General features: G+C 38.5%; 2 protein-coding genes across 3 annotated transcripts in view; both read left to right on the top strand.

Moving 5' to 3' along the window:
- The window catches only part of ntng2a (netrin g2a), a 46,503-nt gene extending 24,835 nt beyond the window's left edge, over positions 1-21,668 (top strand). Inside the window, exons 4-14 of one of the 2 annotated variants that reach the window (XM_079467330.1) lie at positions 1,162-1,334; positions 1,727-1,750; positions 2,716-2,874; positions 7,071-7,157; positions 9,545-9,673; positions 12,272-13,150; positions 13,829-13,948; positions 14,304-14,375; positions 15,929-16,096; positions 18,219-18,353; positions 20,098-21,668. In XM_079467330.1, coding sequence (XP_079323456.1) covers positions 1,162-1,334; positions 1,727-1,750; positions 2,716-2,874; positions 7,071-7,157; positions 9,545-9,673; positions 12,272-13,150; positions 13,829-13,948; positions 14,304-14,375; positions 15,929-16,096; positions 18,219-18,353; positions 20,098-20,315 — 2,164 coding nt within the window. In that variant the 3' untranslated portion in view covers positions 20,316-21,668. The remainder of the gene's footprint in view (positions 1-1,161; positions 1,335-1,726; positions 1,751-2,715; positions 2,875-7,070; positions 7,158-9,544; positions 9,674-12,271; positions 13,151-13,828; positions 13,949-14,303; positions 14,376-15,928; positions 16,097-18,218; positions 18,354-20,097) is intronic. The other variant, XM_079467331.1, reaches the window with a different exon arrangement.
- Positions 21,669-23,055: 1,387 nt separating this feature from the next.
- On the top strand, positions 23,056-25,416 carry endog (endonuclease G). The gene is made up of 3 exons (XM_079467361.1): positions 23,056-23,726; positions 24,071-24,180; positions 24,403-25,416. The coding sequence occupies exons 1-3, from the start codon at positions 23,199-23,201 to the stop codon at positions 24,680-24,682; spliced, it is 918 nt and encodes a 305-aa protein (XP_079323487.1). The 5' UTR covers positions 23,056-23,198; the 3' UTR covers positions 24,683-25,416.
- The last annotated feature ends 512 nt before the right edge of the window (positions 25,417-25,928 follow it).

Raw genomic sequence — 25,928 nt, 5'->3', positions numbered from 1 at the left:
TTAACTTCAGAACTCCTCACACCTTGCTCGCACATTAACAACATTTCTAACAATAACTATAAATAAGTTAATTAAATTCATTATTAATGTATCGTTATATTGTCTTCGGAGAAATTAAAATGAGGTGAATGACTCGAGGAGGCGTGGATCTTTTTGTACAGCAGCAGAAAAATATGATGAGACCATTCCAAATTTCATGTTATCAGCATTTCTAGATGTATTGTAACTATCCAGTCCAGTGTGTGTTGAATTTCAACAAAATCAAACCTCAGGAGGGACATAAAGTCAACCAACAGCAATGTGAAAGATTGACAGCGTGACAAGACACATGAAAACCGTTATTAAAAGGTTATCGCATAAAGAAATGTTTTAGATTTTTTGTCTTTCAAAAATATAACTGTTGTATTGCTTAAAAGTGAATGTGAACTTGGGTTCTTTGCAGTATTTGAGGTCTGAAACAATACTGATCATTTTTCCTGTTGAACAGAAACAGAAACAATATTTATATATGAAATTTGGGAGAAATATTGTCAGTAGTTCACAGAATTAAACAAAAAATGTATAATTTTACCTAAACCCATACATATACATAGTTCATTTTAAAATCAGAAAAACTGAATGTTTTCTGGATGTATTGCTATTGCAAGCTAACAAAACTGCCTACCCTTCCCCAGAAAATGATTAAAATATATTTCTAATCGGAAATGTTCATCTTCGAAACGGTGTACTGACCTTCATGGTCGCTTTTTCTATACACTGACGTTATGCAGCAGCACATTTCTCGGTTGCAGGCAAATCTCACTGATCCAAAACCTCACCGAACGGAGCTGAAAGCAAAAACAAAGGTTTTAAAAATACCTCTGCTGTATATTAAACATCAAATGTCTTCTGATTGCCTATGGAAAATATATATCTCCTATGGCCTCCCATAAAGATCCACGTTATTCCCTACAGCTACTGTTCTCAGCCATGCGCTACCGCAGCTAGCTCGACTAATTAGCCCGACTCATTTCATGAGCCAAGTAGGTGAGCTAATGAGCAACCTCATGTGACCCTCGCAAATAAAAGAGGGCAGCTGTACTCGCCGGTGCAGCTTGCGCACTCGCCCGTGGCCGCGACGTAACTAGCGTGCTAATTGCTCAACGTTTCCCATTTTCACAGATGTAAATGTAACCTCCACGCCGGCCAGTGCTACCTCCGTGACAGGTCCCTACAGTGCGACTGTGAGCACAACACGACGGGACAAGACTGTTCAGCCTGCGAGAGGGGTTTTAAAGCCAAGTCCTGGAAGCCCGGATCCTACCTGCCCACCCCGAACGGATCCCCGAATATTTGTACGTACTATAGACCTGCTGTGTACACGCACACACACACCTGAGCTGAAGTTATGATTTACGCTAGCCGTAAAAAAAAACTGGGGCACCTGCGCTCGCTAAGAAAGGCAGAACAGCACTTTCATGTAAACTTTAGTTGTTTTCCAGAGAACGAAGACAGATATATGGAATAAAAGAGGCGAACATAAATACAAACACAGTAACTCATTTCTACGGTACTGTACGTTCATTGCCTACGAAAGCGAGGCGGGTTTCTGTCTTTTGCTTTTAAATGTGCTGGCAGAAGCTTCCAGATTGATAGATAAATAAATAATACCAACTCACTACAGTGTTTTCAAAAATAAGTTTGTTTCATCTTCCTTCTCAACATTATCCGTATCTTTCTTTTGCAGGTGAGGCGTCGGGGACATCAGGCAGTAAGTAGCATGCTAATGGGGCGCGCTGGCTCCCGTTTTCATGTTGTTGTTTGCATGGGTTCTGTCGCCATCACTCTTTCCGGCCTGTTTATTTCATGTCGTTAACAAGACGTCGGTTATTATCCGTCACCGTGAACTCTGATGCCGTAATGCATTTTTCCACAGTTTTCTTCTTCATCAATGTTTCATGTGATGTAAGGTCTCCTCAAGGTTACAGCAAAGCTCTATCTGGCGGTGGTGGTGTGAAGTGAGGGTTGATCTTTTGACAAAAATTTGAGGTTTTAAGATTGAATATTCGAGGTGCAATACGTCCAATAGTTAAAAGAGGGAAAAGTTAAAAAAATGACCGCCAATGGCGAGTGAATCGTTTACTATACAAAATGGTGTTAAAACTAGGTTAAAAATAAACAAATAGCAGTTATTGGGCAAATACATGAAAAAATAAACTCGATCTGTTGGGTTTGAATTTACAGGAATTTACAGAAAATGCCATTTTATGTTTTAAACCGAGGTGGTGATAGTACAGCAAAAGTAATGGATTGCAGCTTTTTAAACATTTCTAACACATTTTTGTTGTGATGGGAATATTTACCAATTGTTCTTGCATATCTGTGACAAACAGTGCAGCTCATTCTATCACTGTCAGCATCATATCTCTTGGCAAAACTGCACCTGTAACAAAGATATTTCACAATGACTAATAGTTACAGTACATTACGGTGTTTAAATTCAAGTAATTTTCCCCACGGTTTACACTTCATAGGGAAATCATTCAATTGATGTTTTTTCTTAGATACTTAGCTTAATATGCATCTAACATCATAGCTTAATATGCATCTATGATGTTAGAAAATATTTGAACGCAGTCCAGTTTTCATGCTTCCATTTAAATCCTCGTCCAGGATAAGTTCGCATTAGTATTGAATTTTGACATGCCCGTTTTTTTCCTTGTCGTTCATTCTCAGTTCCAACACTAGCAGTTTCGCTTGATTCAGTAACTCCACCCATAACATCACGCACAACCCAACAGACATCAGACTCCAAACCAACCCCAACCAGATCAGTCCAACCAATCACATCATCACAGATACCGGCTTCAGCATCATCTGTAGACACATTCACAGGTTTGACAATCGAGACTATAGCAGTACTAGTGTGTAGTAGATCAAATAGATCCCTTTTGTAATCGATCGTCATAGCTAGATTTTCAAAGCCGAATCCTTTAGATTCCTTAGAAGGCGTTTATTTACAAGATTATAGTATTTTATGCCACAAAGGTAACAACAGAGTACCATTTTATATACAAATGCACGTTTACATCAAGCTTTAGGTTAAAATTGGTGTATTGAAAAGGGAGTGTACATTTTTCATCGCTGATAATCTAGTTTTTGTCTTTACTACTATAGTTATTTTTTCTTTTTAATGGTTCAAAGTGTATAAATATTCCATGTCATCTCACAATGAATGCAAGGTCATAGAAACTCCAGCAGAGGTTATCGTATCACAGCACAGGATGTTTTTACGCTTTTTTTGACAGTTTCTTTCATACTGTATGCTGCATTCACACGAATAGTGTCCACATTATGTTTATTAATGCTGAAGATCTTGAAGTCGCATCACGACATAGAATAAATGAATGTGAAATAAGTTAAGCAAACAATTAATAGTAGGATGTAAAACTCTTCTTGTACCCAACTAACAAGCTCAAAATCTTATTTACGTTTACTTGCAGTCCTGATTGTCAAGGAGCCCCAAGAGATTGCCAATTTAGAAAGTCTCACTCCGTATGACTTTTCATTTTAAGATGGTATGGAGTAAATTCATGACATGACATTTTTTGATCAGACTCCCATTAAATTATTTCTGCATTGTTAAGTTTATCACCGTTAATCATGCAGACATACGATTTACACAATTCTCTTGTAACGGATAAAGCATTAAAACAAAATTGTGCGCTGAGACCCAGATTAATCCCAGAACAACTAAATTCACATGTCACCACATGTTTTGCATGTAAACCATGTTTTTGCTAATTCATGTGGCTTTTCTGTCAGATGAATGTAAAGAGACAGCATAAAAAAAGAGCGGTCTTAAAATAAAAGTTCATGTTGTGTCAAATGCCCATATATATATATATATATAAAAACATCATCTGGTATAATTCTGATAGCATCGCTGTACCACGTTTGTAACGCCAGTTTTTCCGCAAGAGTCCCACGTATACTTCTGACCAATGAGTAACACTTACTGGAGTGAAGCATTCCATCACACACTTGTGTCGTTCCATCACCCCCTCAGGGTCCTGCTGCCTGCCATCAAACTCGCATGCAGAAGACATATGAATACATTATTTCTCTCAAAGTAATATGTTGAAATAACTCCATAATTCAATATTATTAGGGCCTGTCAGAGCGGCTTGATTTTGGAGTTTGCGATGCCATTTTTTTCAATCATTGCCAAAATGAAAATATTTAATGACTTTTGGAATTGAGATTATTTTGAGTGCGGGAAAATAATCTGTCATAGGAAGAGGGAAAAAATGATGAGCGGTGCACTGCAAATTTGAGAAGGTCTGTCAACATTCGTCCCTAAAAAGTACCGCTTTATGAAGTGCGAGAGAAGTTTTTCTCCTGAGCTTTTGGCGCGATGCTCTTTCAAAAATAGACTGCAATATGTGCGATGTTACAGAAGGAACCTGTCCTGTGCTTAACATTTCATGCCCGCTTGTAATATTTTTAGACCTTGGGAAAAATAAATCGGTTTTATATTTAGCATTCATAACCTACTAAACAATAACATGTTTCTGTGTTTATTGAATCATTTAATATTTTGACACAACAAGTAGGACAGAAGAATTGAAAATACTGGCACTAAAGAATGAAACTAAACATATTCAAGAGTTTGTTTGAAGCTGTTTGTCGAAAAACTTATCAGCAATATCAGTAAATAAAATAAATGGGTTGGTCAATTGGCTGGAATAAGTAAAAGTCGTCTTAATTATAATCTAGTCGCCCTAGATAGACAACAGCGCAGTGTCCTGTACACTTGACGAAAATTCAAGCTTCAGAGAAGAATTAAGGCATTTTTACCCCCAAGAGTCCTCAAACTGAACCCTTCACTTACCCAATTTATTTGACGTTATTTTCATACGATTTAAGGACTTGATAGGTAGACAAATGAAATATTGAAACTCCATCTTTCCATTCCTTGTTTTGTTTGATGCTGTGAAAGAAAGTGCTCCTTCGGGAGAAGATGACAGGCAGGAAAACTGTGTGAGGGAGAGAGAACAGGAATTTTGAGGAAATGGATGATGAATGTTTATTAATATTGTGAGCCTCCCATCGCACTAAAAATAACTCGCACATTTATTCAACAAGGGCGGCGTTATTGCGGGTCTCAATGCCCCACGGTTTCAGGCGGTGCGTGGGGAAAAACATCTTGAAGATTCAGTGAGCAACTGTACAAAATAAAGATGAAATTATTCATAATTACCGCGAGATATTGACTCTGGTCCAGTGAGCTTCCCTGCTGTCTGCTGCCTACATAGACACCTGTCTTCTTAGGCAGCGTACTTACTGAAATGGAACCTCATAAGTGACTGATTTGTACTTCAAGACCCATTACATTGCCTTGAAATGCAAAACTTTTTTCGATCCGTTGAAGTAATTTAACTTGAAACGGGAAGCTTTTAAAAACTTTTAAAACAGCAAGTAGCGTTTAGTTTACCTCACAGCCTGGAATCTGATGAGAAGCTGAAATGCAGAATGATGTCATAAAAATTGCAAGAGACTAGGTTTTGAGTTCTTCTTATTTCTTATGAAATTTGAATTTTGTCTTTTTCGGAGCACACTAGTTTATGAATATCCTTAGGTTAACAAAAAGAAGTCAAAAAGAAATACATTTTGATTTCATGGGAACTTGAACGCAAAAGCTAACATCGCTAAGTTACATTGTTTAGCTCAAATCAATGTTTTTTTCTTTCCTTGCCATATAGCATGAATTGTTTTCAATAAGCTTGTCACAGTGCATTCTGAATTGCCTTTTTGTCTCAAAGATGCCTTCGAAAACACACCAAAAGATTTCTTAAAAGACACACACACTTGCTTTGTCTGTCTCTCCAACCTTTTGCAATAAGGTCTATTTTATTTATATGTTCTCTTTTGGTTCTGTTCTGGTTCAGTGGCAGATGGCAGGTGGGGGAGTGGACACGAGTGTTCCAACTCTCACGTTAACCCCCCGTGGCCATATGCATGCCCTCCTGTTACCAGTTCCCTGCTCACCGCTATACAAACCTTCTCACCCAATAGTCTTTACCTCTCTCTCTCACACACACACACACACACACACACACACAAATACACTCTTTGTCTAGAAAGCATGACTTCACTGCGAGAGACTGATTCGATTAGTCGGCTGTTAAAAGGCACTGGGTGATAATGTCTATCTGGATGCCTCTGCTGTTCACACTGTATGGAAATATATGGAACCTCAGATATATATTTAGAGCTGAATTAGTACATAAAATTGTTGAATATGGACCGGCTGTATGTAAACATGGGCATGCTCATGGTTCTGACATCAACAGCACAATGATTTATATCTACATGAATCGGTCGCCTTTGTAAAAATCAAACCCTAATCCCTGTGAGTCCATTACAGAAAGACTATGACAAATAAATTGTGTTTGTCCACTCAAACACAACGCCAAACAAAGCATCTATCCGTAACATCAGGAACATTTTTTATTAGCCAAGCGAATAAATAAAATCAAGTCTATTAGTTGGACACGTGCGCCGGTGGAGCTCACGGAATTAAAGCGGGCCGTCTTCAGCCATGGTTTAATTATGAAACGCTGGGGAGGAACGCTGGCTTAATAAAACATCAGCATGCCAGAGAGCAGGAAGCGCCAGCCTGCTGCGCTGCTCACCGTGGGTTGCCTTCGCTGAATCCCAAAGCTCCCATCAGCCCCGGCGCGGTGTGAGAGCTGACATGGTCATTCCTCTTCCTCAGGGAAGACACCTGCTACCGCTGAGACGGGCGGACGACGGCGAACGGGCTAACCGCCAGAGAGACGCTAAATGCCACGTTCAGTGTTTGATGTACAGTGCCGGGTGAAATTTGCATGTAGGGATGATAGTCATGTTGGAATTGAGTTCTGTTTTTAGTTTAGTGCTGTGACCCCCAGTAAACGTGTTTAGCCGTGCCCTTTATTTGTGGTCATCGAATAGCTGAGATCAGGCCGATACGGACTCTGCTGGGCAATACTGTGGTGATATTTGATCCTTGCACTGGAAAGCTCATCTATTTGTCTGCTGACTAGATGCAAGCACCTCCAGTGACACATCGACTGCTCCTCTGGCCCCGACAGACAGCGCTGCCATTCCTGACCCCCTCACCAACACACCAGGTGACATGCCGAGAGTGCATTAGCTTAGAGTAGATGTGCTGGTGGTTAGATGCTTTGTCTTGATTTACTGTGGCATGTTTAGTAGAAGTGGTTTTAGCTCCCCGTTTCCTACAGTACTGTATGAAAGAAACTGTGTTGTTTAAGCCCACGGCTGGGGAAGATATGGACATTTTCTAGGTCAATTTAAACTAATGGTTGGGTTTGTCCATATTTTACCTAAACTTGGGTTGAAACAGCCCAGCATTTGGTTTTTCATTGAATGGAACCTTTAAGACTTGCATTCAGAGCATTTTAGCTTTGTGATAGAAGATATTCAGATTAAATGGATAGTTCATCTGAAAATGACTTCCTTTCAAAACACAAAAGAAAATATTTTGAAGATCATGGCCAACCACGCAACACTTCAATGACTTTTATTGTATGGAGACATTTCTTAAAATATTTTTAAGAATCATATACATTGGGGGGGAAAAAATTATGTTTTTTATTGGCTCAGCTAATTGTCTGATCTTCAACAAAAGTACATTTAGTCAAACACAGTCCGCTCGAACAACACGCATCATGTAACATTCATATAACTGGTTGGGAATAAGTATGTGAATCTCTAGATTCATGACTTCTATAGGTCCAAATAAAACCTGGAGTCCATTCAGCGAGTTAAAGTTGGAGGTGTTGGTCAAAGCCCGTCCTTCAAAATTTGTGTGTCTTTTTTAAATTAAATATTCACAATATTAAAAACCTAATTTTGAGGAACTGAAAATAGACTGCGCCATAGACCAACTTAAACCTAGTCAAATCAATGGCGCAAAATGTTTTTGGTTGTGTAAAGAGCACGTTAGTAATATACGCCTATATGCGGGTGCACAGCGCAAGTATATGCTTCTTATTACACAAAGAGGGACTACCCGCACACAAACATGGCAAATATAAAAATACATGGACTACAATTTAAAAGATTGTTATTGTGTGCATAAAGATACAAAATCCAGCTTGTCCTGTAGATGGTCTGCTCGTGTGCTTTAACCTCGCGCACGAGCAGATGCGTTCACACTCTGAAGAAGCGTCTGGTCTTTGCTCTTGCATATTCCACCGTGTAAATAGCAGTCTGCCATGGCGCTAACGCAACTGGCTCTTAAAGGGAATGGGAGATGATACTCTTAATGAATCATGGGTGTACATGTGGTTTGGGCAAAACATGCAGTAAACCAATCAGAGAATCAGGACAACCGGTTTGGAGCAAAAATCGATTCGGACACGCCCTGAGTGCACCTGTGCAGTGCGCTTTAGACCGTACGCTTAGAACGTTAAAATTGGGCCCTTAATGTTTATCAGTCCATAGTAAGACCTATTGTCTTTACATAGAGAACATTCCACCATGTTCCAACATTGGCCATGAGTGAGCACAGAATGCAAAATGATCTACAGAAGAATCCTACAGCGTCAGCAAAAGATGTGCAGAAATCTCTGGAAGACACTCTGAACTAACATCTCTGCAGACTAAACAAGAACAGTGTTCATCACTGAAAAAGTGATTTTTATATAAAAACTGCTGGACGTCAGAGGTTTGCATATGATGTTGCTATTAAAATGTTCTGTACATGCAGTAGATAAAACTAGAGTTCAATTGTTTTTGGAAAAAAAACACTGAAGATGTGTGGAGCACAAAAGCATTAACTTGTAACTGTAAAAATGAAAGGGTTTTTAGGAGCCATCTGTCCAACGGCTCAACAGAAGTTGGGCGATGCAAATGAAAAACAACTCAAAGGAGTAAATCGACAACAGAACGGCTTCAGCAGAACTCGAACTGACCTCAAACCGACTGAGACCTCCAGATAGCGATCCACAGAATATCATTTCTGATCGATCTGTAATACAAGAGAAATTTAGGAGACGTCTAAGTTATTGCTGCTTTTGCAACCGGTTATAAAATAAAATGGTTCACATACTTTTTCCACCCTCCACTGAATGTCTTTGTGTTTAAAGAAAAGACACATAATCAGTTGTTTGGTTTTTAGTTTGAATGGACTGTGTTCGTCTTTGTGACTGGAATACCGGATCAAATTGGATTTCTAATGTATGCAAATATCAAAGGTTCACATAGTTGAATGTAATAATATATGATTATAAATTCAAAAAATGACATCATAATATTTAATTATAGAGAAACTAAGCTAAAACGTCATTTTAACTTGCATCAAAATAATTTAAAAACAAACTGTAGCAAGATTTGCACCACACCAGCACTGTATATTTCACAGGCATTGCACTATTTTACATAAGTATGTTTTACCGAAGCTAAATCTAAAAATAGAGGTGTTACCAGTAGGAGGTATTTGGCCCTCTTTGCTTATACTCTCGGCTCGATGCTGTAATTTTACTGTCCCAAGTGCTACTTGTGACGAGCGATCAGCCCACCATGCCAGCTGCTACCATCTCAAGCCAGACAGACACATCATCTTCTACTACACTGGCATCTCTGTCCGGTCCAACACTGACGGAAACGACTGACCAACCAGGTAAGTGTTCGTGCCAGAGAATATTTTATATGTAGCAATATTTTCTCCAAAAGTCCAGTAAAGGATCGATCCGGATTGAGGTTCGCAAAGACATTTTAACCTTGACACGAACTGTAAAATATGCAAGACTGTGTCCATCTATTTAAGTTAGCGGTTCTTCATTTATTCTGTCTGTCTTGTGTTAATAAGTGAGAGGTGAGATATTCGACGGGGAGCATGTTTAAAGTCATACTCTGGATGTCGTGCCTTGCCCTGCTGGCTGTGAGAATGCATACATTACAGTTGTTCTATTAAAGGGATTTTTATTATCTTTACAAGCTCCAGATGTTAAAAAGAGTGTGGCTTTATACTTACATGATGTACGTTTAAGATTGAGAAAACGAGAAAGCTAATACAATCATACAAAACAAATGAAACCGAAAAATCCTGGGTTATTTTCAACCCAGCGTTGAGTCAAAAAGGGACAGACCCAGCTGAAAATTGTTTATGTTTGTCCCAAGATTATGCTAAAGCAACTAAGCATTTTGGGTTGAAACACAGCTAGGGTTAATGATTGGGTTCGTCCCTTTTTGACCCAACGCTGGGTTGAAAATAGCCCATCATTTGTTAGTGTGGCATCTTCTAGCACATGTTAAAATAAATGAGAAGTTAAAAGCAGATCTGAAAATACTAAGAAAGTACTTTCACACACAATTTTAGTATATTTTCAACCCAACGACAGGGGACCTCAGGGGCCGAACCAAGTCGCTGGTTTAAGTTAACCAACAATGGGTTAAACAACCCAGCATAGGTTAATTTACAACCCATCGGCTGGGTTCTTCCCTTTTTGATCCAACGCTGGATTTAAAATAACCCAGCACTTTTAGATTCTTTGTCATGCGAAAAACACGTGCATTAATAGATGCTGTACAAAGTTTGTGTAGTTTTATTGGTATTAGAAACGCAAAGAAACACACAGTGCATTTACTATATAGCTTTATCAGTATGTATCAGTATCTAAGTCGCTTTGAAGGATTTAAATCACTACTCACTGTACACATTCATTCAGTGCTAATGAAAAATACATTTTGGTTCCCTGCTTTCCACTGCGGCACAGTATTTTTGTGGGACCTTGAGAAAAGCAGTGCGTGCTGGGAATATTCCGGTGTAATCCCCGTCATGATTGATGGCAGTAATAGAGCAGTATATTTGGTCCTGAGGTAGAGCAGGGCGAAGGGATTAAACATGATTACTGCTGTGCTAAATCACTCATTAATGTATACTGTATGGGCCACGGTGCAAAGAAACATACCGTGTGGCGGCTTAGACTGCACAAGGTCAGCAGGTTAAGTCGAGATCTCCTTTACGCTTTAGGACGTATCTATTGTTGGTGGCTGGGTTACGTGATGTTATTATGGCATGAGGATTACATTATGGTGTGTGGATTTTGATACCTGACAAAATATTGTCAATGTAATTTTGTTTACAGCTGTAAAGGAATTACTGATGATAAAAATGTGAAAGATTTAAAATGTTGACTGATGCAAGTCTTACAGTATGTTGTCCTGTAGAACGGTCAAGGAGAATTTGTATCCAAATTTTATTTTAGTTTGCCTGCACTTGAAAGATAACATCTTTATCATAAGGCTAACCAAAATATTATTATTGTTTTTTAAGATGAAATAAATAGGATTCTATTGTTATAATCAAAATAAATATGAATTCATTTTTTCTGGATATGTCATAAGCAGTCGTTTTTGACATATCTCCAAATATATGGTCATGTAAGATCTATTTTTCTTAAAGTTTTATAGCAAATATGTTTTTAGCATTGAGTTTAGTAAATCATTTTAGGGATTTACTGTTGCTTTTAAATTGCAAACCAAAGTTTTCCATTTACCTACCAGGACGATTTTGAGTCGGACGTGATAAACAGCAGGTGCTCGGTTCTGTCGACTGTGGTGAAACGGCATATTCGCGCTTCGTTTGTGTAATCTAAAACAATACGCCACCACCTCGCCTATCCCACCATTTCCGTCCCCCACGGCAGGTGTTTTCATCGTCGCCCGCCTGCGCCCCACGAACCTAAAGCAACCTGTGGTAATGGCAAGCCTTGATTCCGAACACAACCGGCTGCCTCTGGCAATAAATCATTAAATACTCTGTTATTGTGAAACACAATCACTTTGAAGAGCACATGGCGTGGCGGTGGGGGCTCAGCTGAAGGCCGGAGCTCCATTCGTTCAGATCTATTTTTGAATAGCGATTGAATGAACGGCTGCTAAATATTTCATAAGAAAAAAGAGCGGGTCACGGTAAGGGAGACCAAAAAAGGGCCAATTTATTGAATTTACGGAGAGGGAGATAGATACATGAAACTATAACAGGAAAGAGTCCTGTCCTTGAGGGGGTTGGACGAGGGCAGAAGTTGGGGGAAGTGATTCTATCGGGCCTGTGTATCCTGTTTCTGCTAAACTGGAAATGGCGAAAGGTTGAATCGGTGCGATAGCATCCATTATGTACGGTTTGTAAGCCCACAGGGCAGCGAATGCAGCATCTTTACTGCTTTTGACAGAACGTTTTAGATATCTGACTCCTTATGCTCTCTACACATTACAGTTTCCACAGCACCAGACGTGACACTTGATGCGGTCACCAAAGCGACCGACAGTGTTACAACGACAACCGGCTTTTATACTTCAGTGGTTGTAATTGATGCAAGTAATCCATCGCCTGTTCCTCCTGAAATTACTCTAACTGATGCATTCACCCTAGCAACCTCATTTATAGCCATAGCAACGTCTACAACACCTTCAACCATAGCAACTTCAGAAACAACATTTTTTGCATCAACTGCTTCTACTTCAATACAAAAGCCAGCATCCACAACACTTGATGTAGTTTCACCGGTTGCAACGAATAATGCGGCAGCTGTAGTTACAAATGCAGCGGATGCAACAACTGATGTTAAAGCTCCAGACATTGATGCGGTTGCCCCAGCAACGGAGGTTCCTGTAACTACAGTAACAAACGGTAATGCTGTAACCACTAATGCACCTGCAAATGACCCTTTTGCATCAATCGATTTTATTACCTCAGCAACTAACACGCCAGCGATTCCTGCAACTTATGCGGTGGCAAACACAGATGAAGCATTTACCAAAACCAACAAAGAATCAGATGACATTAAACCTGATGGTCCAGGTGAGGTTGTGACAGATGTTGTGATGGATTCAAGAACTGTCAACACCACCGTAGTCCCGCCTACGTCCTATCCAGGTCTTTCGACAAACAGCCCAGCGATTGGTCCTGAGGCAGCCGTCCCAATATCTCCAACCACTACTTCTGTACCTGCCGCTGCTCCTCAACCTGAGCTCGATGTTAAGACTGAACCTCCGTCTGGATTGGAAGAGAAGACTGAAGGTCTTTCTGCTGAGACACAGGAGGAGAAAACATCAACAAACTCGGAGAACAAAGACAAAGCTGCAGAGGCCCCAGGTATCACAAATTCTCTCTTCTCATACTGTCAGGGAATATAGAGTTCAGAAGTATAAAATGCATAGATTTTTTTTGCATTATTATAATAGAAAGTGCTAAAGTGGCTTATTGTCACTATGGTAAACTTTTGATGTTTACCAAACTTCTGTTTGTGTGCGTACATTTGGCGCCAGATGAAAAATGCCTGCAAAGAAACATAATGTTAAATTAAAACATTTCTTATGTACAAAGAAGAATAAAACTGTTTAGTAAATGCACCAGTGTGTTAAAGCCCATCCACATTTCATTTGAACACAAAAGATGATATTTTGAATAACGATAGGGAAGTGTTGGTTACCACCCATTGACATCCATTGTATGGACACAAAACATTTCTCAAAAAATCTTCTTTTGTGTTTCACTGAAGAAAGAGTCCCATACTAGTTTTAAAAGATATGAGGATAACATTTTTTTTATTTTTAGGTGTACTATCCCTTTAAGAAGCTTGCGCAACAATTTTCCTTTGGGTTCAAGCACCCCTCTTTGGGTCAACGCTGCAGCCAAACAGACCACGTGCATTAAACTATGCTAATAAATATCCAGTGCAAACATTTACAATACATAACCATTGAATAAAAGCAACTACAAACGGTAACATGGCTCCTGTTTTTCTCTAAACGCTCACCATGTCTCATGCAGTATCAACAGACAAGAACAATGAAGCTGGGAAAATGAGAGAAAAGGGGGAGACCAAAGAGGAAAAGTCCACGGAAAAAAAGAAAGAAAAAGAATATGAGAAGAGAGACTATGAGAAAAAAGGTTTGAGTGTGTGTATTGTAGCTGTAGATGACCTTGTTGTCCTCCGATGCACCTCTCATCTTTAAGTTCATCTTCTTCAATAGCTTTAAATTGCGTCTAGAGTATAGATTGGTTAACCTGCTATTAGATCCATAGATAGAAACTCTTAACTCGAAACTATTATTTCCTTTAGTTTTGGCTTGTTTGTGTACGGTATGCGCTGTTAAAAAACAACAGTTGCATTATTGTGATGTACTGTGAACTTTACAGCATTTCCAGATCATTTGTAGAAACAGTTTTATTCATGTCCTGTCTATCCCATAACTAATATCCACCAAAGAAAATCAGCTTAACAGTCCACGCTTTTATTTCAAAGTTGTTGCAAAGCTTTTGATCCCCGGGGGGCCAAAAACGCAGCTGTCGAGGATAGCGTACATCAGATTTCAAGGTAAGGCGATGCTTGAAGTCAAGACCGCACCGAAACAAAAGGCTTATTTTTGTCTTATGCAGACCTTCATTGATATTTTATGTGAGTGATGTATTTATCTGCATTAGGGCTCCTGTAGGCCATGTTTATCAAAAGACAATTCCATTCTTGATTTGCGTTTCTAAGAATGTGGACTGACACTAATAAGGAAACTGTGGAAAAATTGCTGCCTGCATGTTATTCATTTCCCGTCTTCCCTCCTGCGCTTTCTTGTCTTTTCTCTTTCTTTCCACTCGCGTGTTTTGTCTTTCGCTGCGTCTCATAAGGTAAGCCGCCCATGATGTATTGTGTTTGCTAGAAAACTGAAGGATCTCCCCTAGGCCGTATAATCAAAAACGTCCTCTTTCGGAAAACAGCTCCTTTGCATTTTCAGCTGTGGAGTGGTAGACAGCTGTCTGTTGAAGATGCACGATCATTTGTGAAACATTGCTTCATAACTCTACCAATCTGGGGAGTAATTGAGCATTTATATTTAATTATCCATCAACCCAATCCTCCCCCATCCCACTGCTCAGCTGACTGTGACACAGCAGGCCCCTACATCGCAGCATCTTTAAAACATCACATCAATTATTTAAAGCCCAAAGTGTCTGTACAGCAAAGAATTGAAAAGAACAGCTTTTTACACATCAAAACATCCAACAGCAGCGTATTGATGCTCATATTAGGCCTTTAAAGGTGGATTTATTTACTCTGGTTAATAACTATGACCTAGTATTGTTAAGTAAGTTGAATCATAAGTTTGCTCACTCAGAGAATCTTAATAAAGTATTACGCGTTGACTTACAAAGAGCAAAATCCAAAACCATCTCATGGCAATTCGTAGGCTAACAATTTTACAAGGTGGCTTATTTGTCTAATTTCATTCGTATGTTTTTCACCTGTTAACTTCAAGAACACGTACAGCTATAGTCACAGATAATAAACTAAGGGAAATTTAACAACTTATAGTATGAATGGCCCTACTGTTTTCTTTTTAAGTTTACAATTAAACATTATTTGCTTGTTGACAAAATGTTAATAACTCTCTCATTGGTAAATTGCTTTGGAATGGAACGGATCTGTTACATGAACAAAATGTACATTTAACATGCTCATTCATACATTAAAATCTACTTTTGCACCAGCAACATTAGGTTTGTTGGTGTGGTTTTATTTCCTTTATTTTACTATAGTACATTTTCTTTAAAGATTCACATCGTACAAAGTCATAGCCATCTTGCAAAATGGTCACAAATTCCCGTGAGATTAGGCTGGCAAAATCTTATTTGATCATATGATGGATGACAACGTCCGCTAAGGAACATTCAAGTAACATTTTTAAGTCAGATGATTCCGATAACTGGCATCCGCACGCAGGTCTTCCGATGTGGTATATTTAGTTTGTAGATACAGCTATGGTCTTCCTAATGACTAAATGACATATCCCCCACCCCCTTCATCCATAAATTTCCTGTGATCCCTCCTCATTCTCCTCCCCACAGCCTAACATCTGTGTCCTCTCTCTCCATCAGACTGCGAGTGCAACGGTCACTCAAACCGCTGCAGTTATATTGATTTCATCAACATTGTGACTTGTGTGAGCTGCAAACACAACACTAGAGGACAGAACTGTCAGCACTGCCGCCTCGGATACTTCCGGAACGCTTCTGCAGAGCTGGACGATGAGAATGTTTGCATAGGTCAGTCAGATATAGCGCCATGAAGAACAGTATTTTGGTATTATTTTGCGGTAAAACTATCTAAACAGCCATAAATGATGATACGTGAGAAGCAAAATGCATACTTTGGAACAAGAAAATGATTTTTTAAAGAGAATATATATCATTACTTTAGTTTATTTTAGCTTATTTACAAATTGTTTTAATCCTGCAAAATTGGTCGTTTTTTACCTGACAAAACAATCCAAGAAGACCTATGGTGTAATAAAAATGAAAACAGAAGATACATTCTCTGGAACAAATCGTGTTGTTTTCAACAAAGATGTTTATAGATTCGTACTGCAAAAAAGACCAATAACTGTTTTTACTTTTCCCTTGATGTATTCACACTGCACAGAAATTGTCTTTTTGGCCAAATGATATATTTGGAAAGCTTGGGAAATCTGTCTCTTTCTTTCCTCATGTCCATGCAGTCCAACATTTGGTCTCCTTGCCATGCAATTGATAATTTCTGTCAACATTGTTAAGATGAACTGTGGTTCAGATGTGTTTGGTAAATAATTATTTACAAACAAATATCATGCAGACCATCCCTCTCATACATTTAACCGTTTCACTGTGGTCAGCCAGGAGATCCTTACCCTTTATTCTGCTAAAGGAGTAAGAAATTAAATAACCTTGCATTTCCAACCTCCCCGCTTGTATTCCAGAATTATAAGCATATGTCATCTAAATTAAAATTTCTCCAGAAGTGTGTCATAATAAAGTGACGCAAACACAGTTTCGCCAACTGTTGCTGCAATCTGGTTTGAAGTCAACTTTTCTAGTAGGGAATAGCATTGCTTAGATGAAGCGTTTTAAATAGTTTGAAAGCTTCGTGGTGAAATTTGTATTATAACAAAACGGCAAAAGTAACGATTAACAAATCTGTAATAATACAAGTTGATTTTTCAGAGGCAGGGCAAGTTGATAAAAAAACGTTTCAAGATTATATTAGTTTTATTTGGAATAATGCACTCATGCACAATAAGGATCAAGTGTTAAGAAAGTATATAAAGTCAATTTTGAATTCATGCTGGTTTGAAATAAATCAGGGCAGGAGGTGAATCAGAAATCCTAGCTAATCCCTTTTCTTTCTTTTGATTAAAACTGCTCAGAGCCGCAAAACAATCTGTTAGAATAGTTTGATAATGATACAGTGACCTCTACTGGAAAACGACACGCACATAAATCACTGTGCTGTGACTGACAGCTGCTCCGAGAGAAATGATATAGCCTGTGTAAATACACGGAGCTGTGTGACAGATGAACAACTGTTGTTCAATGGTCAGGAATTAATGCAATATATAATACGCACCCAACAACTCACTAACTGAATTTGAATGCAAAGACACACATTTGCCAACAGGCCTAACAATCTTTCCTGCAGTGCAAAGAATAAAACGCTGGATATTGAGATATGCTTAGTATTAATAATACTATTTACAGTGTTATTAAACATTTTTGTAATATAAATGTCCACATTTATTTTATATGATAACTGTATGCCCTCTTTCTAAAATGTTGTATTGAAAAGGTCCCCTTCTCCCTGCTGCGCCTTTAAAGAAATAGTTCAACCAGAAATTAAACATCTGGAATTTTTATTCACCCTGACACAGTGTCTACAGCGGATGCGGTGCGGCACGGCAAGAGAATGCATTAGAACGCATTATAATGAAATAATTGATCCACACCGGACGCGACTATCCAACCGGTGTCGACACGGTGTCATGTTGTTCCAGACCTGTATGACATTCTTGCTTCTCTAGAACACGACAGAAGATATTTTGAGAAAGAAGTCAATGTTGTTCGGTTATCGACATTCTTCAAAATATCTTCTTTTGTGTTCTTCAGAAGAAAGTGATACAGGTCTGGAATAACATAAGGGTGAATAAATGACGACGTCAATGATCTTCAATTTTCTTTGTTTTTATCAACAGAGATTCAACACTTTTCTACACAGATGTCTAAGTGTGGAATATGGATGTTTATGTTTTTCTTCTGTCTGACATCACAAAATAGCGGACAGGCTTTTTTGTAGCTTTGACTAGCTTGAGCTCCTTCAACTTGTACTGCAAAAATTCAAAATGTTTTCTATACACAGAGTGTAACTGTAACCAGCTGGGCTCCCTGCACGCCCGCTGCAATGATACTGGTTTCTGTCAGTGCCGAGAGGGCACGTCGGGGCAGAAGTGTGACGACTGTCTCCCTGGTTACACCTGGAAGCAAGGCTGCGTGCGTAAGTCACACATCTTATACACGAATCCAAGAGTGACAGTAGGCTTAGTCATTAATGACGGTCTGTAATTGACTGTAAACGCTGTGAACGAACAGCATATGGGTGTCATTCTACTCATTTTAAACATGAGTAACATCGTTGTACCTCATGGAGTTCCTTGTTGTTGTGTCACTAAATAACAGCCTGCTGGTTCGAGCAGTTGTGAATTATAAATGCTTGTGGGTGGCACAACACAGCGGATATTACTTGGGTTCAGTAAACCGAAGGTTGCCGGGTCGAGCTTTGCAAGCAACAAGCAGAGACTTATACCATGGTGCACCTGGGCGAGACATTTTAACCTCAGGTATATGTAAGATAAAAAAATACTAAGAAATAAAACCGGAAGTGCTTCTGGACCAATGTTTACATCTTGCAAAGAGGTCTGTATGTTTATACATTTCAAATGTTTATTTTACAAAGATTTTAATTGCATGAATAAAAACATTCCAGTGCTCTTAAGTGAACAAGTGCTATAGCAAACTCAGAAGACTTGCATGTAGTGAATATAACTGCAGTGTCAGCGGTTTAGGGCACCGTGTATCAGCAGTTTTACACACAGTATTTGCATGAAAGTGTAAATAATACATTACTGCCGTCTTTCATGTGCCGTGGGAGCCGTGCACAGAGAAAAAGTTTCCATTTGTCCGTAATCTCTCTATACTGGCGGTTACTCTCATGGGTTGTATAAGTAAGTCTCTCTTAGACTAGCTGACGCTTAATTCATTACGACAGCGATCGATGTAGATACACCGGATAATGTCTGAACAAAGAGATCAGATTTCATCACTTACAATGTGACCATTCCTAAAAACTGGTCGTGTTAAGGGTATAGAAGGTTTCAGACGCAAGCACCTGGCCCAAAGTTACCTTAGTTCATTTATAATAATAATTTATATTTTATTGAACATCAACAGTTATTGATTCTTTGTGGAGGTCTACAGAAAGTCACGTTTGGGCCACATAATATTGATGTTGTGACCGCTGGAAGGAATAAGACGCACCCTTTCAGATTATAAAACATCATTGCTGCGAATTTTCTCTTTGATCTTCAATTTATCATCTTTTAAATTTAACTTTCTGTTCAGAAATTCTTGAATTTAGCATTCAAGCAGACCTAGCAGTTCTTGACACTTGGCATTCTATAGGCCTACATAGACAGTCGGTTTTACAGTAGTATCACAATGTGACCAAATATTTAGACTTTTTCAATCGAAGTGGAACTATGAATATAACGGTTGGATTACAATATAAATAATTATTTGTAATAATGTGTAATTCAGTTTTCAGTGTAATTCTAATGTACATCTTATCTGTCACAATGAACCGGTATTGACAATAATTTTTTTTATTATTTTATATATTTTTTATTTATACATTTGAAAATAAATGGATATTGCAATAATAATCGGTTTAAATATCACTAACTTTTCCTTTTATTTTATAGTTATGGCTAAAATGTATTTGGGTAGTTGACAAATAAACCATAAATGCGGCCTATGGTGTGGAAAATTAAAAACTAGCAATGAAGAAATCTCTTTTATGATAGTATTTCTATTACAAATATAAGCATTGATATAAAATAATATAGTATTAACATTTTGCTGTCACAACATAGGACAAATGAACAGTAGGCTATAACTGTCAACTAAGCTGCATTTCAACAAGGCCTATATAAACTGAACCTTCCTCTGTTCTCTCCCTCTAGCAAACGTATGTGACGACGAGCTGCTCCTGTGTCAGAACGGCGGTTCCTGCATCCAGAACCAGAAGTGCGTGTGCCCGCCCAACTTTAAGGGCGTTTTGTGCGAGCAGCCGCGCTGTCAGGGCAAAAAAGGGTGCGACGGAGCATCGTCCTGCTACCTCAGCACCCTGACGCTGCTGCTCTGCCTTCTAGCCAACAGCCTGCTTAAAGCCAGCGCCTAGAAACCCACCCTAGTCCAGATATCAATCCTAGTCTACGCAGGCCAAAGGGCTGAGCCCTGCGAATGGAGAGAGAGAGAGAGAGAGAGAGACCTGAATCCCGTACAGAGCAGGTCTCACGGAGCTGAAATCAATATGGAAGGGAGCTGAGGTCAAAACGCCTTCACGGGATGAGTAGCTAGTCGCTCATCTCCTCGCATCACTGATCGCTTGAACTTTATACCAAAAATAAGGAATCACGTTCAGTTTCAACTCAGTCTACACGAAACTCTGAAGAAAGAGGACTGATGTATAGATGAGGTTATACGTTTCTTTTGCATTTCTACTTTCCTGTTGTTTTGACGCTCACCGAGATACAAGCACTGCAGTTAGCCAGCTTGTTTTCATGAACAATGGTCGATATCACGAAAGCCTACTTATGCCAAGTTATTATTCTTCTCTCGTTTTTACATTTCCTTTCATTGCTGCGTTTTCTTGCATTTTATTGTCATCGAGGTTGTTAAAGTAGATGAAAAGATGGAAAAGATGTTTGAATCGTCGTCCTGCTAGTACAATGACAGAAAGTTCCTATAGCTAGTGTGTGAGATTACATTATTCTGGAAGGTAGAGAAAGAGAAGATTTTAATTGTTACATTGAGCAAATATATAAATATATGTCTATCTGAAGGGAAATATGAATTATTGTATATTATGATCATTATTTACATATTTTTTGTAGAAATTGTTATTTTTGTTCTTCTGAGTAAATGTTACCATTGTAAAGACATTGCAGCCTTTTTTGCAGTGCATACGGTATTCATGCCATGGTAAAATTATATTTGATGATACAGCATCTCTAATATATTTGAAATATTTCTTCATTCATGCCATTATGAAACATTAAATAAAGCATTAAAACAGTTCATTACATGCACAGCTTTAGCACAATATAACCCGCACGCCATCTTGATACTGGCATGAGATCATCTGTGCGTCTTATTCATTTACTGATCTCAACATTCAGGACTCTTATTAACACTCTTACGACGATTTATTTACCCGGATAAGGAAAACGTGTGTACACAAAGCACATTTCTTAGGAGGAAAGACATTGTCAAAGATGACCAATCAGAAGACAAATTAAAAATACATAATAAAAGGTCTGCACTTCACATATCATAGAATCAAGTTATTTTTCAAACAGTTGTTATTTCTCTTACGTGAGTCTCAGAGAATGCCAAAATCTTAGTGGCTCATGAGCTTTTTGGTGTATTTCATATTTACACATGCTTTACATTCATAAAGAGCCAGGGTAAATACATACTATGAATAAATAAATATTATAAATGAATAAAACCTGACAATCAGAAAGCATATTACAGCTGAGTGAATTGTATTTCTTTAGACTTTGTCCTTTTACTGTGCTGTATATCGCTGCTGTCATACTGAAACCTTGTGTCTCCATATTTCATGATTTAAATTTTTTGGCATGAATCATTATTATTAGTCACCTTTAATGTTTGTCATGGGTTTTGCAAACATCTAACCATTAAAAAGTGCTTGTTCTTTGACAACATAGTATTTAATCATTTAAAAGTGCAGTGTTTTTCCTTTCCTAAAAAGGTTTGACATACAAGGTTTCAGAAGGACAGTGATGATATGCATAGCCTACTGATGCTGTGAAAGCAATAGATGCTTATGAGCCTGATGCAGCATCACATTGCATTTCACCGACACTACAGACACTTCAGCTGATATATTAGTAATTAATATGAGACAATGTCCACAGAACAACAAACCGATGTGCTGAGCCATTTGCATTGCTTCCACCTGCACCTAAATAAAGAAATAAAGACACATAGCTCGAGTCAGCAGCGTTTATGCCAGGTGGAGACTTTTGCTCTGTGGAAAATAAATCAGGCCCTCAGACGTGTCTTAAATATAAACTACCCACCGAAGTACACTGAATGCTTATTTAAGGAAACATAGTAAAAGTAACATGAATAGAGATCTAGTCAACTGTGGTGGGGTCCAACATTCCCTGACATTGCCTTATATTTCCTTTAATCTTCAATGAAAAAAGCAAGTCACACAATTTTGGAATAAACTCACAGGATGATGTAGTACTAAAGGTCATTCTGATACATAATTTATACGACTTGCTTTAAAATAGCAGAAATAAAATGAGACGAACCCCAAAACAGACTTAAATTCATCATGTCATTAAGGGGCTGGGTTTGTTAAAGATTCACAGAATGGACAATATTATTGAGATGTTAAAAGCTTGTACATATATTAAATTAAAACAGTATTTGTTTGACTAATTTAAAGACGAAACACTTGCAAAAGTTGTTATTAATCTGGCTTTATTTAGATTAACACTCATTAATCTACTGGTTAATATTAATTTATTATAGAAGTTCATAACTAGGACCTTCTCAAACGTACCAAAGTGAAATAATTTTATTATCCACCTATGTTCACGATCATCATATTGCCATAAAAGGAAACTATTCTAATACAATTTATAATGAGTACAATCATTTTTATTAACTGAATTCAGCTTTACCCTTTAAGTATTATAATTTTATATAACTAATTATACGGTATTCATTTTCTAAACACAAAAACAGACCTGCCAATGAATACTAAATGACCTATTTATTTATTATATGTTTGTTACAACCAGAAAATTCTAATTTTATAGTTTTTCACAGGGCTTTTACACTATAATATAATGTAGAGTCACTGACGTCATAAACTCGCGACTAGACGTCACATGCGTCAAATGAATTTCCCGGTGCATCTCACCACATGGGTTATGTAAATACGGTGTCTAAATATCACCACGCCCTTCTTTACCTGCCGACACTTCTTTAAAATACAGCGCTTTATTAAGAGTGAACGATGAATCGTGTTTTTTGCTCGAGGTGGGTTGTATCCGGGATGTCCTTGGCGGTTGGCATCGGTGTCGGCGTCGCCTTGACGTGCGATCGCCATAATAAACCTCAAACCGGTGGACTTCTGGATCGTATACCCATCATCCCGATACCAAGCGTGAATGCGGCGTCCGAGATCAGCCGCTATCAGCCGGGACAGATCGCTGTCAATAAATCCACGGCTGCGATGAAGTACGGCTTCCCTTCACTGTCAAACATCAAGTCCAGAGAGTCTTACGTGACCTCGTATGACCCCAGAAACCGGACTGCAGCGTGGGTGATAGAGCAACTCGACTCCGAGACTTTAACCGGGACATCAGACAGAAAATACTGCAATTTTAAAGAGGACGAAACCGTTCACGTTTACCATCGGTCGACCCTTTCGGATTATAAAGGAAGCGGGTTTGACAGGGGTCACCTGGCCGCAGCTGCCAATCACAAATGGAGTCAGAAAGCAATGGATGACACCTTCTATCTAAGCAATGTGTCACCCCAAGTGAGTCCCATGAGTACACCTCAAGACTTTTTTTACGCTTCGCTGTTCAATCCGTCTAATGCATCCGAATTTAAAGTCATAATGTTAGTTTCGTGTTTTAACCTGTAACAAGTAAGAGCAAACATGAAATAACGAAGGAGAAAAGTATTGCGTTGGCCGGGAATCGAACCCGGGTCAACTGCTTGGAAGGCAGCTATGCTCACCACTATACCACCAACGCAGGTCTTTTAGTGTGTACTCAGCAAAAACCCCAAGGAGTTGTTTCAACTCATCTGTAGGTGTAGTGTACAAATGCATCGCTTAAAACCGGAGAAATGTTTCATCGTGCACATCCTTTCCCACAGAATCCTCATCTAAACCAGAATGCATGGAATAACCTGGAGAAATACTGTCGTTCGCTCACTAAGCATTATCAGAATGTGTTCGTCTGCACTGGACCGCTTTACTTGCCCAGGTAAGACCCTTAGAAATCTGCACTCCGTGTATAGTTTTGCACATTTTTGTTGTGTTTTATTCCAGCCTGACAAATTCATATAATTGTATTAATACTTTGTAATCCTATTTGTATGCGAAAGTGTTCGGTTGCTCTATAATGTCCAGTAACAAACAACCACGTTCATATGCCCAGAATGTGAAATGCTTTAACTAATTCTAAACTTTTCCCCTCCACCGACAGACAAGAGCCTGATGGGGAATTGTACGTGAAGTATCGGGTCTTGGGAAAGAATCATGTTGCTGTGCCGACTCACTTTTTTAAAGTGGTGATTCTGGAAAAGCAGAGAGGAGATGTAGAGCTGCGGTCCTATGTGATGCCCAACATGCCCGTGGATGAGAAGATTCCACTGGAACGTTTTCTGGTACCTATTGAGAGCATCGAGAGAGCGTCTGGCCTGCTCTTTGTACCCAACATCATGAAGACAACCAGCAGTCTGAAAGCGATTACTGCAGGGCCGTGATGAGTTCACAGTCATTCAAAAAGAACTTACTGACAAGATTCGGTCTAATATGAACAAATACCTCAAAGTTCTTAAGTCACTGTCAGACATTCATAGGGTTTAAAACTACTGAGACTGATCTTATTGGTTACCAGAAGAGGATGTCAGCCATATCAGTGTCTAATAGATGTCATATTTGACAGGGGAGATTCTATATCCTCACCATTGCTATATTTTAGGCTCAACCTCAACTTTTTTAATGAATAATTTATGCGGAGTCAAAACTTAAAGTGAAAAGCAATTTAATGTTAAACTGTGAAATGTTGTTTGTACCTACTGTACCTAAATTAACAATGTCTAGTAAAAATCGATTCATCAACTGCATTATGTACATACATGGATTATGTATACAAATTTCTCGATTGTCGGTCACGCTATATTTTCATGTATTATTAGAACAAAAGGTATATGAACTTCCAAAAGTGGATTGCAACGGCGCTCGATGAGGGCAGTATGGTACTTAAAGTTTGTGTATATGAATTATAACTTTGCTTTAGTTTCAATCGTTGTTTTAAGAGTCAAGCAGCAGTCCAAATGTTTTTTTTTTCGACAAAGAAAAACCCACAGAAAACATTTTTGTGCTGTTCGTGCATTTAAAAAAAACAAAGTTTATAATAGTACCACTTACATTTCTATCCATCCGTTTGTGGTAAAACCATGGTTATACAAGTGGTACGCAATAAAGAAACATTGCTAATATTACTATAATAAAACCATGATTCACAGGAACCTCAAGACAAGTTAAATCGGACCACGAACTAAGGACAGAGAGGCTTTAAATACACAGGGAAACATAATCAACAGAATCAGGTGACGGACTAATTAACCAATAAGGAAATCTTTGCAAAAAAAATTAGCATATTAGTCCGTCAACTACACAAAATCTGTTCATAGCATTTACTTCACTTTACAGTCAACAACAGTTTCTGATTTTGAGCACAAAACATTAAAAGCCAGTAAACGCCTTCGCCCTTATGTACATACAAAGCATGCAACTAAAAACGATGTTAAAACCTCTCTAGTTAACTTACATAAACGTTTGATAAGAAAATCAAATAATTTGTATGGAGGTAGCAAAATTGGTAAGAACAACGGTCGTATAACACTGTATGGGATAAGGATGATTTTTGGCTGGTAACTACGGGTGTTTTTTAGGACATTCCTAAGCATTTCGTTAAGCCAAAACAACTTGATAGTGTTATACGAC

The sequence above is a fragment of the Barbatula barbatula genome (genome assembly GCF_947034865.1).
Source record: "Barbatula barbatula genome assembly, chromosome: 11".
Classification (NCBI taxonomy): Eukaryota; Metazoa; Chordata; class Actinopteri; order Cypriniformes; family Nemacheilidae; genus Barbatula; species Barbatula barbatula.
This window is presented reverse-complemented; position numbering and strand designations above follow the sequence as displayed.